Below are 15,695 nucleotides of genomic sequence, written 5' to 3'. Positions count from 1 at the left end.
GCAGGCATGGGAATCAATTTGTTTAGGTAAGACCCTGAGAGAACATTTTGAGTCTCAACACAGGTATTTAAATACTAAGCAATTACATGAACACTTTAGTTAAATGCTTGAGATTGGTTTTAAAAAAAGGCTTCCTTGCTTTTAAATAAAAAAAGTGAAGAATTACACACTTCCAGGAACGTGTTTCAACTAAGGAAAGATGGGCTAAACCATGAGCTTTTTTCCTTCTCTTACAAAAAGGCAGGATATAGCATAGGTTCCATAGTTTTCTTTGTACTGAATGCAGTTGTGCTGCTGTCCCACATTGCACATGAACTTTGAGCTCTTGCTTTTGGTAGTTCTGAATTAAAATTACAATTTTATACATGCAGATGTCATATATATTGGAGCAATTTATTTGCAATATATTGGAGCAATTTATTTGATTCATGAGCTGTCTTAAAACATATTTTGTTGAAAGTTAACTGGAGTTTTGACTTTACTTGTTTAAAGTTCAGGATATATTATGTCAAAATTAACCTAGTACATCCTGTAGACTCTGTTAACTTCATAGAAAACTGGTAGAGAGCAGAGGAACCTTAGGGATTGACGATACACGTGTGAGGTGCCTGTGTTAATGATGCTAGCTGCTGGGCTTGCTTTGGTTGTCCTGCCTCTAAGTAGGGAACATGGCTACCTCCCCTGATATTCTGGTAACAAAACTGCAGTTAAGAGCAGTGTTGATGCAAATATGTGAAACTTAAGATGGAGATGTAATTTTTAATTATAAATTTGAATTCAGAGTCCTTTATATCACTGACTGAAGATTTTGCATTCCCTTCTGCTTCTTGGAAGCATAAGATGCTTGCATGAAACTGTCAGGTTTTTTTTTCTCCTTTTTCCTTTCCCTTTCAGTAGATAAATATGAAGTGGGATGCCAATCAAAAAGTACTGCCTGAAAACACACCTTCTGGAGCCTCTAAGGTGCTTCCCTATTCTGTACTTAGAGAGGCTGTACATACTAAGAGAAGTTCTCTCAAGGCCCCCAATCTTTTATATACTTTTAACAGGTTTATTTGGTTTGGGGTTTTTTAAAAGCATGCATACTGCCCTCTTAATTTCCCTTCACCCATATATATTTTGCTTTGGGTAAACCTGAGAGAGCACACAAAGGAAGCATCTTCTCTTTCATGGTTACATTTCTCATTTGTTTATGCTTCTCTGCCCTGAGGCAGGGCTACCCTGAGAGTGTGAGTTGTTGGCAAATAATTGAACCAGATAGTAATTTGTGCATTACTCTGCACAAATTACTCTGCATTTGTGCATTAGCCACTGCACTACAGAGACAGTAAGGCTACACTGTTTCAGGAGGATGTGTTGAGAGAGAAATTATATTAAATATGTAGTACTGAATTAGGCTAGAATAGTTCTTTTAGTGCTCTTTTAGTTTTCTGTTATAATGAAGGTTGTTGCCTTCGCTTGTGCTTTCATGGTAGTCTACAAGATAGAAGGGCATCTTCATATATTTATTTTCTTTTAATCCAAAATCACGTTTCCTGAGTGACTAATCCACTCTATAGGTCTCCTGCTTGCTTGTGTTTCTGCATATCTTCATCAGCTTTCTTCTTGTGAAACTGCCTGAAGTTAGGCTCTCTACCAGCTTCAGTGAGACCCCAGGCTTGGGTGCCACGGCATTTTATCAGCATCTTAAGCAAGTTGTGGGACTTCACGTCTTGCAGTTCTGCTGTCTTTTGCAGCCATTGTCAGATGTATCCTTCTGAGGAATGTTAACATATAATTTGCTTAAAGTACCCCACTGTAGCTGTAGCCCTAAATTTACCCAAGCACTTCCAAGTGTGTTTGGATGGTTTTCCTGAACTACAGTCAGTAGCAGGGTCGTTTGTACTGTTAGAGTAGTAACAGTGCTTTTCTCTAGTTAAAAAGCAAACTTCATTTTGGGAAGGAAGGGGAGAGGTAGTTTCATAACTTTGTTTCATAAGTTTGTCCACGCAGGTAGGGTGTGAGTGATCCTGCGTGGTAGTCACTTTACCCCTTAAAGTTGGTGCCAGCAGTCTGAGTTACACTGGGAGAAACGGCAGAGAAACAGACACGGGTTTGTAAGTCGGTGAAAACAAACTCGTCTTTGCAAAGGCTGGGACGCAGACTGCTTTAGCCGTATGTATGAAACACTCTGCCCGTCTGATGAGCCCTTCCCTAGTGCAAATAGCACCAGACACGTAAAATACGGGGTTTTTCTTAAGCTCTGTCCCTTAACACGGGATGCCGGGGACTGACAGAGGACAGCAGCCTTAGGCCGGGCAGTGGTGGGCGGGCAGGTCTCGCCGCTACTGCTCGTCCCCACCACGGCCTGTCTGGCCCCCGCGCAGCCGCTCCGGGGCCGGCGGTGCTCGCTGTCGGCGGTGCCCGGTCCCCGACGCCGGCGGGACTCGTGGGCGGCGCGGGCGGAAGGCGGCCGTGTCCTTCCGGGGCGCGGGCCGGCCCTGGCGGAGGCGGGAAGGCTGGAGCCCGGAAGGCTGGAGCCGGCGCTGAGCCGGGCCGGGGCCGCTGCCGCTGCCATGGAGAGGTGAGGGGTGAGGGGCGCGGGGCGGGCGGTGCCCGTCCCGGGGCTGTGCCGTGTGTGACACGGGCCCCAGCGGAGCGGGCGCGCACAGCGCGGGCTGCGAGACGCAGCGGGGCGGGAGCAGCTGCTGAGGGTACGGGGGGCTTTTGTGTCACCCGGGAGCTTGGAGCGTGGTTGCTGCTTCTTCAGTATATCTATGGATTAACCAGGAGCCGTGAACTGCTCGGGGATCGCGGGGCCAGGCCTTTGCCAGGCCTGCTGAGGCATCACCGCGGTGCCTTCCCAGCGCACCGGGAGTGGCTCCTCCGCGTCTGAGTAACTGGGAGCGGATTCCTTCTCTTCTGCAAGACACGTGAATATTTCCAATCTGTAGTGATTGCGTGTATCCGAAGAAAAAATCAAACAGTGAAATCATGCTGTTCTTTCAAATTAATTTTTCAGTTCCAAATTGAATTTCATACCTTGTATCTCTTACTAGCCTTTTTCTTCTTTTTTTTTTTTCCTTTTTAACAGTGATTAAAAAGGTTTGTTGTCGTGCAGAAGGAACAAAGTGTGGGTTTTCAGGAAAGGTCGTTTCCCTGACCTTATAAGCAGTGCTAGATGTTCTGCAGAGGAAACTGGACATCAGTAGTAGAGTTGGAGATGACTTAACACTTTAAGTTTCCTAGTTGTGGAGTTAATTTGATGCAACAAAAATATCTTGTATTTTCTACTTGAATTCACTTGCTTGCTTTCTGTCTATGTTGCTGTTTTCTAGAAATGGTTTTGAAGACATGTTATCACCACTCGAGGCAGAGATGGTCAGATCAGGACGTAAGCAAGGCTCTCAGAAAAGAGTTTCTAGTATCCTTTTTCTGTAAAGAATTTTTGTCTTCTCTTTAACTGCTGCTTGCTGTGTTCACCAGATGTATATATTTTTACTACTGCTATGATTTTAAGCATGTTGAGAATAGTTTTTGAATATACAGTAAGTAACTCTTACTGTAAACTCTTTAAAATGAAGAATGTAATGTGAAATTGTTATCTGACTTTTGAGGTATTCTGCAGCCAAAATTCTGCTATTGAGCTATCTCATATTTTCCCCTACTCTAGTCAGTTTTCTTTTCTGTGTGGTATTTTCATGCCTAGAAATCCAGATGTTCCTGGACACTAATAATGCAGGCTGCTGAAACATTTGTACAACTACTTCTTAGTAAATCATACCTAGAGCACTGAACCTAGTTGCTGACAGGAAGAAGAAAAGTAGTGCAACAGAGGACCTTGACCTAAGAGAGAACTTTTTTAAACAATTCATTTAAACTCAGATTTTTGTGTTGTGGTTGATGTAGCATAAGGCAGCTCTTTATGGGGCATAAGGATTCTCTTTATTCTGAGCAGTTGTGAGGAGTCCCAGACCTGTTCTGTTCGTATTTCTGAACTTTGCTTTGTGGTGTCCCTTTTAGCCCTCCACCCTTAAGGTTCTGGTGAAACATTTTGTGACCTAGCTCAGGTTTATGAATGGGACTTTCTGTTTTACTCCGAAAGAGGTGTAATTTCCATAACATTTTTCCTTTCCAAGTAGTCAAATCATTTAGAATAGAGCCAAAAGCATGTTTAGGAGAGTGTTTCTTAACTTGTTTGTTAATCAGTTCTCACATCCCTGGATGACACTATTGGAAACATGACACCCAGAAGCCAGTTTCTTTCCCGAACTCCTAATTCGTTGCTTCACCAGCCAGGTAAGACTGCTTGCTCTCTTACTGTTTAGTTAAAGTACTTACGCACTCGTATTTCATAATTAATAGCAATTCATAAGAAGAAGGACATGGACATGCTGTAATGGGTCCAGTGAAGGCCCACAAAGTTGATTAGTGGATTAGTGATTTTGCAGTTAAACACATTTCTGAAAATGGACAAAAACACCTAGTAGCAGGCAGCATTTATGTTCATAAGTTATTTGCTTATGCTATTCCTGATTAACAATGAATTTTTGCCCTTTAGTTTTTAGAGTGGGTTTGAGCTTCATTTTCATTGTTTGGCATAAGAATGTGTCAGGTATCATTTCAGTGTCTCTGATTTAGTGAGCAGTTTGTTGTTTCCTTCTTTTTGCAGCCTTCTTTTGATTTTGTAGTAGCTTCTGATTCTTCAAGATTGTCTGTTTTGTAGTGTGTCTTCAGATATTTTTCTATCGTTCTTTTTCTGACAGGTTAATTTTGTTGCTGACTTTCTGCATATTTATTTATTGGTTGGATCAGTTAATTATTCCCTCTCCACTAGCAGAAGAAGAAATTAGCACACCTTACAGAAAGGCTGTGGAACCACACATGGTGGCTAGGGTCAGGTTGCCCTGAAACCTCCCAGTCTCATCCCAAGTTCTGCATCAGTGGACCCATATTAAGAGCATGTTTGGGGATTCTTCTGTAACTGGCACTTGTGCAAAGATATGAAGCTCCAGAGAGACTGATTCTTCCTGATTTCGCAAGGTTCCTGCAAAGTTCTGTGTAGCCCCTGCTTGTTCTTGTTTACTGTAACATCGATTGGCTTCTATTTTGGCAGCCAGCAGCAAAGATAAATGCTGTTAGCATCAGCCTTCTTCTTGAGCAGAAGCTACTTATGTGTCAGCATTGTTGTTCTCAGTGTTGACTTGATGCTAAACATACTGTGAAAAGGTCTGTAATCTTCTTAGACCCTCCCTCACTAGTTGTGGCTGAAATAAAGAAACGTGCCCCTCCCTTACATTTCCATGTCATCACCAGGGCTTACCTCCCCTTTCCCTGTCACAGTCTCTTCCTATAATCTTTATTTTGTCATCGTTCAGGCATTCATATTGGGAATTCCTCTTTTTTGTCATCATCTAGCCAGTATGTTTTCCATCAAGCTCCAAGAGGATGGCTGCACCTTCTGCTGTTCTGTTTACCTTAGGCACTGGAGGGAAAAAAAAAAGAAAAGTGCCATAGGCATTTGATCTTTTGCATCTAAACTGGATGGAGTCTGATGGAGACCCAGGACATGCCCTTTATTTTGGGGTTGTATATACTGTTGTGGGCATTTTTCGATGCCTTGGATTTCAGGAGACCAAAAGGAAATATTAGTGATCTCAATGCTGACTGAAGCTGTCTTATTACCAGGAACTGCTGCTGAAAGTTGTACAAGCACTCCTCTCCCCAAATTGGCTACCAAAATGTCATTCCCTCTGCCACTATTGACACAGCTCCTGTCTGTCACTGTCTTGATGCAATCAGTATTTTTAGATGGCTTCTGAAGCTGTTTGTGATTGATAAGGGGACCAAAGTAGCTATTGTCTTGATGGAAATTCTGTGATGTTTGGTTTGTAGAAGGGTCTGTTGTGGTGGATATCCCTGTTGTCATAGGATGTGGTATTTATTATCTTGCAAAGCAGTGTTTATATGAGTTAGATATTCCTGGGAACACTAGGCACTGGATTGATGTGCAGAAGTGTCTGGAGCAGATGTAATGCTTGGTAGAGCAGATTTGTGGTTGCCTTTTGCTTTAAGGATTTGGAGACGAATTTCCAAGAAAGAGTGACTGGAGATGCACTGCTCTTTGTGTTCATATGTGTTTACCAATGAACTCTAGTAACTGAAGGTGTGTCACATATAAGCCTCTCTCTTTCAGGTACTGCACTACATCGGAGCTCCATGAAGCCATCAGATATGTCTGCCATCCTGGGAACAGGAGGGAAATCTCCTCTGATTCTACCAACTTCTGGGCTTTTCGGCAATCTGTCCATGGTAAGATGGTTAGAGCATCTTTTTCTCTTTTGTTCCTGTGAAACATGAGAAACAACTAGTTTACAGTATTTGTGTTGTTTGCACCAAGGACAAACTGTGGGTGGTATAAGCTTCCTAGTACTACTGTTGCTGCTTGCTGCTGGTGTTATTTATTACTGTGTTGTTCTTTGAGAAGATGCAGTGAAGAATAATAGGAGGTTTTAAGGACTTTCCCAACGCACCATATGTGTTAAAGTGGTCCTTATAACATCAGCTTGTGACTACAAAAAATCCTGATATTGCTTGTTTACAAATTCTTCAAAGATAATTGTTCTATGTCAGCAAGTTAAAACTTGAGAATTTTTCTTATTTTTACACTTTCCAGTATTAGGCTTCATTTAGGTGTTAAAGTTTGGATTTCAAAGAACAAGCTCTTCTGATGACTTTTTAGAGGACATTGATTATCTTCTACTTCAATGTTTTTGAAAAAACATTGATTGGAAAAGTTATCAGTAGGGATGTCTGAAGTATTTTATCTGTTTATTTTTAAATTAACTTAAAAGAAGTTTAGATGTCTTTCTGTATATGCATTTTAATTAATTCTCCCTTTTAGTTGTTTCTTTGTAAGTTATCACCTTCTAGGGCCTAGTTGATCAACATGTCTACAGCTCTTAGCACTGGTACTTTTCCTCTGATTCAGAGCCTCTTTTAGCTAATGTTTGGTGAGTGGAATGTGTTTTTAGGTTAACGTTTAGTGCTCTGACTTGAATCCAGTTTTGATTAGTAGGGGAAATTTGAGACTAGACAAAGGCTTTCAGAGGAGGGTGACAGGAAAAAGGACTTTTACTTGTGGAAATTTACTTGCTGGTAGATAAGAACACTCATCAGCCCTTTTTGTATCTCCCACAGAGACCTGATATGATCTTGCTGGAACTGTGTTTGTTATTTCTACTCTGTGGAGGGAGGACTATATTATTCTGTTCTGGTTGGCTAGAGGGGATTAATGGCAGAGAGAGATCAGGCAAGAGGAATACTGGGGGTAGAAATAAGAGTCCAGAAAAAGAATCAGCCAGCGGCACATCTCTAAGTCTTTGTATAGTATTAATTGCTGCTGAGAAGGCAATTGCTGGCATGGAAACACCTCTAGGAAGCTGTCCTGTCAGTGCAGTATATGTACAGTCAGTCTTCTGTTTTGGTCATTTTGCTGCTCTGGTGTCAGATATGTTATGCAATACCTCACCTGAAATACTCCCCACAAAGTATAGGTATGTCTTTATTTCCTCCTTTAATATTCTGATACTTGCTATTATTTTAAACATATTGCTGCAATTTATCAAATGGTTGTGAGCAATCCACCAAGAAGGTTGAAAGACGGGTTAATGATTGATTCAAATTTTAGCTATTTTGCTTAACTTTTCACAGCTGCTTTAGAACCTGATCAATATTGTGTTCTTTTTACTTTGAAAGACTAGCTAAGCATTTAGCATAATAGAATATGAAAGTTTAGAGTGATTTATTTGTTTTATGATGAAAAGTGATACCTGATGTTCTAAAGTAGGTAGGTGTACTAGATTAACTTTTCCATCTTAGTTATTTTCAGGGGAAAAAAGGGATTTTTCTTTTTCCAGATTAAAATTTATCTTTTCAGAGCTGTTTGTTAAAGTCATAGTTGCACCTTATCTAAATGCAGTTATTTCACATTAGTTTTTTAGGATTCTCTGTTTATATACCGTTCATATTGAAGTAAAAACGTGGAGCTAGGCTTGTAATATCTGAGATTGCGATTTATTTTCTTTATGTTCTTGTGGTTTTAGTTGGATGAAAGTAGCTGGACAATGGCACTCTCGCCTCAGCAGACAGGAATGTTTGTAAATCCAGACCTGTCCAATATGACAGAAGATGTCACTATGAGTGCTGTACTGTTGCGTGAGGATGATCCCGGGGAAGCTGGTGAGACAATCTGGAGTTTTCATAATAATCTTATTTGTGGGATATAAATTTATATGTTTAGGTTTTTTTCTCTATCATTTTGCTGCTATTTCTTAGTCAAAAACAGTCTAGTTGAAAAAGTTCAGAAAATTAAGCTGTTCCAGTTTATTGGAGTTTTGCGAATTTGTGTCTTCTGTCGAACCTGATGGAAAAAATGGGATGCTCTGGTGATGTCAGACACAACTGGATTAGTGGACTGTGGAGATACTCAAATGAGTTTGCTTTTAAAACTTTTGCAGATGACATATCCACAGCAAAAGTTTTATAATTATTTTACTTAGTTCATAGCTTCTGTCTGTCTTGCTGTCTTAGCTGATAAGTTCTTATGACTTTATCGGATCTAAATAGTTGATATCATCATTGTTCTCATTTAAATTTATGAAAGATGAGATGCCTTGTCATCAGAAGGATTTTTTTGTAATCTGCTGAGGTTTTTTTATGAAGTTGCATCTGACTAATATGGCTTTCTTATTAAATCTGTCCTAGCTACTATGAGCATGTACTCAGATTTTCTGCATTCCTTCCTGAAGCATACCTCAACTACCATTTTTGATCTTGTGGATGAGTATGAAAATATTTGTAACAGTCAGGTAAGTAGTTTACTTGCCCTTCTCAAAGCAGTATTGCTGAGAACTCACAGTGCTTAACATACTTTAAATCTTCCAGCTGGTTGCAGTGTTATGAGTCATGAGTATCACTCAATGATGAACATCACTCTTTCTTCATACACTACCTTGGCACAGAAATACCCGTGGTGTAGCTTGCTGAATACTAAAAAATGTCATCTGGCTGCCACTCCACTGCAAGTGTCAAGTGGCAACTCACAGTAACAGATGTATAGATGTTTTTCTTAATGTCAATAAGATGGATTAAAATGTACTTATTTTTCTCAGGTATAAATAAATAAAATCATTGTTTTATGATGCTTTAAGTTTTCTGCTACGTTACTAACAAGCTGGCCATAGAGGTCTCTGATTTTAGACACAGTTCTTCATTTGACTGGCTGTTTGATTGTCAGTTCAGAATCAGCAGGGATTGACAATCTGAAAGGAAGAAATTATGATGCTTCTGTCAGTAAGTGTTGATCACAAGAGAGGTGTGCAGATTAAGTTTTTTTAGGAGACTTCATACCTATGTCTGTGCTAGGAAAATTTGTTCTTAATGGAGGGTTACTAGCCATCTTTTGTGCAAATTTATTACTGAGGCTGAGATAGAGAATGCTGAGATCTTTGATGAGGCATGTACCACAACTGTATAGGTGCTCAGGTAGGAAGCAGACAAGAGGAAAATAAATGTGAACTTGATTATTTTGTGAGATAGTGGAACTCCTGTTGGAGAATATGGATAACATCTACAAGGTCAGGGTATAATAGAGTGGGTGTTTTAAGCCATGTGGAACTGAGGGGAGTTGACTGTATGTTGCCAAGGATGTACAAGAGTACAGTGAAAGATGCTGCTCTAAGGTGTAGCTTGGATGTTGCTGGTGGGGCTTGGCATGGGAGTGGAGGGACAGCCCTAAGCTATCGTGCTGCTTCTCAGCTGTATCCTCAGATTAGCCCAGTGGTTCCCAGCAGCCATAAGCTCTTCATATTTTCGGGGGGGGGGGTGGTAGTAAAAGAGAACAGAAGACTGTGCTCCCCTCTTGCATCTTACTGGTACACGTATTCCTTTTCTCCAAATCTGTTGTTTACCTCCCACTTGAAAACCAATGACTATATTGATGCCCAATTAATTGGGTACCCCTAAAATATAAGAGATTGGGACTCTTCTTGGAAGTAGTAGGAGCTCTGGAACCAGCTACCAATGGAAAAGACTTTATTGTGTAGTTTTCTTCATAGTAAATGAAAAAATAGTAGAATTTTTTTGTGGTGATACTATAAATTATGTGGTAACCAGCAGATTGGGTTCCCTCATTTAACAGAGCTAGAAAGGAAAAAGTATCTTTCAGGCATGGATAAATGCATAAATGTTCTCACAAATACCATTAGGGCTAACTTAATGTTTGATATTGACGTATATGGGAAAAAAGCTGGGGATTTTGGTGGCTGCAACCACTTTCTTGGTTTATATCCTCTAGTCTGTGTTAATGGGGTTTTTTTATTACTAATTAAGAGAATTTACAATGTACTGTCTACCTATTTTGAAGAGATGGTAATGAAACTCGGTTGTTGAAAGCATTTAGAAAAAAACTACACTGATGGGCAATGTTAACTATGTATAAATTTATCTACCACAGGTGAATATACTGGGGAAAATAGTTTATCGGGCAACTCCTGGACAGCAAAAGTTTTCCAAAACTGCCAGTGTCTTGTGGCTTCTTAAGCAGGAGATGGTAACTTGGAGACTGTTGTCCTCGCTTTATAGGTAATTCCTTTGAAAAGCGTGTTATGTTTTTGTTCAGAGATGACTTTCTTGGATATGTTTTGTTTGAGTTTATACATAGGGAGTGAAGCAATTAAGTACCTATTAGCAAGCTGTTTATGGAACTAGGTTCTGATATATGTGTCTATTGATTATCTATTTATAGAAACGAAAGTTTTAGAGGACTGTTCTTATCACCTTTGCAACTTCTAGTAATTTTTTTAAACATTTTTGTAAATTTTTTAAAGTATTTTTACTCATGCATTCTGTTAAATTTTCTCAGCTTTATTTTAATCATTAACATTTTGCACTTTTATTTCTAGAGACAGAATACAGTCTGCACTGGAAGATGAAACTGCATTTGATATCACAGTGAGTGTGGACTTTTTTTGTTGTTTTTTTTTAAGTGTCATAAGAAGCCAAGTAAGCAAAATACAGGCTAAATGCTTTTATTGTACTTTTAGAATCTCAAAATTCAAAGGTGAAAAATGAGACTGATTTTTTTCAAGACAAATATAAATTATTTCGTATATTGTGAAGAGTAAATCTAAATATTCAGTTCTAAAGAGAGAATGCTAGTGAAAAAAATATTCTAAACTATTGTTTGTTTTATTTCCCTAAATATTCCACATACACTTGGAAAATCATAAAATATCGTGAGTTGGAAGGGACCCACGAGGATCATTAAATCCAACTCCTGGCTCTGCACAAGACAAACCTAAATTCACTAGAAATAACTATTTATTTATTTTTAAAAGCTGCATCAGTAGCTGTAATGTTCCCATAGGTCAGAGATAATTTTGCTTTGGCTAAAAGAAGAGCATGTGATCTCAAACTGTCTAGCCTTTGCAATTCTGACTACAATTTATTTCAAGAGAAATTCAGTTTTTTTAGCGTTCTTGTTTCAGCTGTAGTCGTCTTGTCTATGTCAATACAGCGCTTCCAGTCTTTGCTGCCAGAATTGCTTAGGAAGACAAAACAATAAGTAAAAAGACTCTGCCTTTGTAAAATTTGTGATCACAGTTGCTTTCTTCTTGAAAATAAAATAGCTTACTCTAGAATTCCCAGTGCTAAGTTGTCACTGTTAAACACTGTTGTGCCAAAAAAAACCAGTCTCCTCTTATCTGTGTAATTTAGAAAAATGCATCTCCTGTTCTCTTTTTATTGCAAGTCTAATGGAAGTTAAATTAGTGCAGGAGATCAGATAGAAGGATCAGGGCTCTAGTTTTATTTTTTTGTTTTTTTCACACTTGTTTATGTTAAATGTGCACATGATCTTGGAAAATCTCATCTTTTTAATGTATAGTAACAAATGGGATTTAGGATGATATGAGTGCAGCCAGTGTAGAATTTTTCTGTGGTCATAAATTTGTGAATTATATGCTGAATCTCATTATTACAGTTTTTAGTGTAACTGGATGTAAAAGATCATCCAAATAAAACAAGTGATAGTGTCATCCATTTTCTAAAAAGGGGGAGGGGAGAGATAGCATACTGAACTTGTAGAAAGTTTATGAATTACTATGTGTTCAGTTTGATATTCCTTTTTCGCAGTAGTTTTCTTTTCCATGAAGTAATTATCAGCTTTTTCTTAAACAGGTTTTAACTGCTAGTGAAAAAACAAACGTAGACAACTTGTTTCAGAAAGATTCACTTGTTCGACAAAGTCAGGTATGATAGAAAGTTTTTAATATGAGAATGAAAATAGATTAAATGTTTATAACACTAATGTTCTATGCACTTTTTGAAGTTGTTTCTAATACTTTTTTTTATATTCATTCAAGTGTAGTATTCCTTGTATGCATAAAAATAATGCTCTCTAGTTTCTAACGGTCAGGATGTTTTTTCAGTCTGGCTTGGGCACAATGAAAGGCTGAGAGCTGTTCCCAGTTGCAGCGTCTGTTACTGTTGATTGTGATTAATAAACTGTTAAATAGCACTGTAGTAAACTGCAGCATCCAATGAGAAATAGAGATTAAGTGCCAACAACCTTCATACTGGATACTTAAAATGCAACTGAAATAGTCTTCTGGATTTGTATGCCTTTTGGTTGCCAAATAGATAACAAATAGATACAGAAATGAGAGGAAGACAGTAAAAGTATTATTTGTTACATATTTACTTTAAAAATGCAATTTAATTTTATTCCAGCTGGTGGTAGATTGGCTAGAGAGCATTGCTAAGGATGAAATTGGGGACTTCTCCGATAATATTGAGTTTTATGCAAAAACAGTATATTGGTGAGTTCAGACTTTCTTTAATTATATACATGCTCCCATCAAGTGTAAGATTCACATTCACAGAATCACTCTTGGAAAGAAGTGGGTTTTTTAAGTTGTTCATTGCATTCACTTCTTTTCTTCAAAGTCAGAGATGTAAAAATTGAGATTTCTTACCTGTCTGCTGAAGTATATCTTCTCAGAAGTCAGTTACTGCATTTTGGGAGGCAAGGATGGAAGGAAAAACCATCAAACCAACTTAAATTAATCTTAACATAGATGAGGATTACTTTTATGTCTTTCTCAGGTGGTCACTTCTTTGTCTGGCTTTAATTTTTGCTTGTTTAAGTACTTGTTGTCCCTTTATGACCCTTCACTAGAAGCCATTATTGTCATCTTTATTATCACTGATGGATTTGGCAGAAAAGACCAAAGACTACCTTTATAAACTTGCTTTTAATGGCCAGTGAATGTAGGCTTTTGGAATCATGTTTATCCTAAGCTGAATTTCTGTCCTTGACTGAATTTATAGTGAATGCTAATGGGAAATTTTTCTTATGCAGAAATCAATTAATAGTTAAATACACGAATGATTGAAATAATGGATGCTTTTGAAAGGAAGTAGAGATATGTGTATTGATTCCAATGCTTTTGAAAGGAATCAGAGAAATGTGTATTGATTCCAATGTTGTACCTCTTGTGAAATGTTGCATTTTCACAACAGTAGCACAGTCCATAATAAATCAACCAAACCAAGTGTCTGTTCTGTAAACATATTCCATGTAAGAAAAAATATCTTTCAATATTTGTGTCTTATTAAAAGATGCTTGCTAAAAAAAAACATTTTTCTGTAAAACATTCCACTGCTTTCAGGGATAACACACTGCATACCCTGAAGCAGCGACAGTCAAGTACATACACTGGAAGTTCTCGAGCTCTGGTAACAGAGTTGGTAAGTATTAGATAAAAATAAGGCTTGATTTCGAAATATCTTAGAGCTATTTTCACAGCTTTCCATCAATTCTTAGATAGTTGTGCTATCTAAAAATCAGTACAGAAATTGTGAGGCAGGGCACCTCAAAAGTTCTTTCTGGGATCACTGTGGTTTTCTGTTTTCTTTCAGGAGTCACTTCCATATCCCCACCCCCCATCACAAGTACTTGTGGCCTATTTCGTGAAGTAAAGGGCTTTATTATGACTTTTTATGTCTGAAAGATACTCATGTTCCTAACCAGAAAAGCTTAGAAAAATGTTTGGGAGCCAATGGAGCCATTACAAATAAGGGAATTCTGTCTTTATGCAGTGACTAGTACAATGAAACCAAGTCCTGAAACAATTCTTTGAGAGCTACTATAGTAAGAGCTAATAGGAGAGAAGGCAAGAAAAGAAAGTACTGTCCGGCAGAACGAGGTAATGAACTGCCCCAGTGACAGCAAAGCAGTCGTAGAAGATTGATTCAATTGGGGAGTGATCTGAGGTATTGAGTGGCTTAAAAAAATCTGTTTGGATTAAATAGAATTGAGTGCCGCTGTTGTAAAAAGCCTTCTCAGATAGAAGGGGGAGGAGGAGAAACGGTGGTAGATGGATAGACGGAAGGGGAAAGGATGTTTGAAGGTGAGACCTGGAAGATGAGAAGATGAGAAGTTTAGGGCAAATAACAAGGCAGTGGAATAAATAAATTGCATTGGCTTCTTTCAATAGGAACAGTGACAGAAGAGGAATAAAAGAAATGAGAGAGGAAAAACTGAAAAATATCATGCTCGATATTACATGCATTGTACAGATTGTTGTGCTGACATGAAAAAATTACTCCAAATTATAAAACAGGGCAGGAATTTAATGGAAGAGACATATAGGCATTGTGTGGATGAGTGGTGACTTCTTTTCTCCCAGGATCCAGATGCTCCTATACGACAGAAACTGCCACTTGATGATTTGGACCGAGAAGATGATGCAAGGTTATTGAAGTATCTCTTCACTCTCATCAGAGCAGGAATGACAGATGAGGTAGCATAACTTTTAATTAAGTAAGATTTAAAATACCTTACTGTTAAAGCCAATGAAAAGCTGTATACTAAAATGTCTGTTTAAGTTTGGCTTGTGATGATTTTCAATTTGTTGTCAATATTGAGTGCTAAATTAGCATTTTAATGAAATCTTGCTTTTAGTTAAGTAATTTTGGGCATAGAGTAGATGTTATGGAAAAAATGTACTTTGGGGTTTTTTGACAATATTTTTTCACTCTTGTGGCTTGATACTAAATGCTGCCAGAAAACACACAGAATGTTTCAAAGAACTTCCTAACTGTGTTTATAATCATCAGTGGATTATCATGCATGCTTATATAATGGCAATTGAGTAAAGGGAGAGAAAGAGGACTTGAGAGTCTTGTTGCAAAGACCTTAGTCTTAGGAATATGGTTATTTGCTCATATTCTGTTCCAATACGGCGCACATCTATTCGTTGTCTGATATTATGGGAATGTGAGCATATTGCTGCAGGGCATCACGAACATGAATATAAATTCACAGCTTCACTTGGGGTTCTAAGTCAAATGGAAAAGTAGAGATGGATTATACATATAAGCAACAGGACAACACTTTAAACTTATCAGAAGGATGTGTAGTAGCTGTTTAAGCTAACAAAGATGAAGCTGTAGCACATTTCTCGCATTGCTATAAATACTGACTGAAAAACTAAAAAGTTTGGCGAAAAAAAAATGAATGACATTTACTTTGAAATCTTTCTGTTGTTTTGAGTTTAAGATCCTCTGTGCTTATTTCTCACACAGTAGAATCTACACAAATTAACTATTTTAATAATGTTCACATTTTTAAAGAAGCTAGAGATTTTCCT

At 38.3% G+C, this 15,695-nt stretch overlaps 1 protein-coding gene across 1 annotated transcript in view; it reads left to right on the top strand.

Annotated features, from left to right (window-relative positions):
* The first annotated feature begins 2,460 nt into the window (after nt 1-2,460).
* NUP107 (nucleoporin 107) overlaps nt 2,461-15,695 on the top strand; it is a 24,775-nt gene continuing 11,540 nt past the window's right edge. Inside the window, exons 1-12 of the mRNA XM_017822076.1 lie at nt 2,461-2,563; nt 3,318-3,403; nt 4,189-4,278; nt 6,176-6,291; nt 8,085-8,220; nt 8,746-8,849; nt 10,496-10,623; nt 10,944-10,992; nt 12,220-12,291; nt 12,772-12,860; nt 13,713-13,791; nt 14,733-14,846. Coding sequence (XP_017677565.1) covers nt 2,556-2,563; nt 3,318-3,403; nt 4,189-4,278; nt 6,176-6,291; nt 8,085-8,220; nt 8,746-8,849; nt 10,496-10,623; nt 10,944-10,992; nt 12,220-12,291; nt 12,772-12,860; nt 13,713-13,791; nt 14,733-14,846 — 1,071 coding nt within the window. The 5' untranslated portion in view covers nt 2,461-2,555. The remainder of the gene's footprint in view (nt 2,564-3,317; nt 3,404-4,188; nt 4,279-6,175; nt 6,292-8,084; nt 8,221-8,745; nt 8,850-10,495; nt 10,624-10,943; nt 10,993-12,219; nt 12,292-12,771; nt 12,861-13,712; nt 13,792-14,732; nt 14,847-15,695) is intronic.

Source organism: Lepidothrix coronata, unplaced genomic scaffold, assembly GCF_001604755.1.
Source record: "Lepidothrix coronata isolate B3197 unplaced genomic scaffold, Lepidothrix_coronata-1.0 Scaffold95, whole genome shotgun sequence".
NCBI classification, from domain to species: Eukaryota; Metazoa; Chordata; class Aves; order Passeriformes; family Pipridae; genus Lepidothrix; species Lepidothrix coronata.
This window is presented reverse-complemented; position numbering and strand designations above follow the sequence as displayed.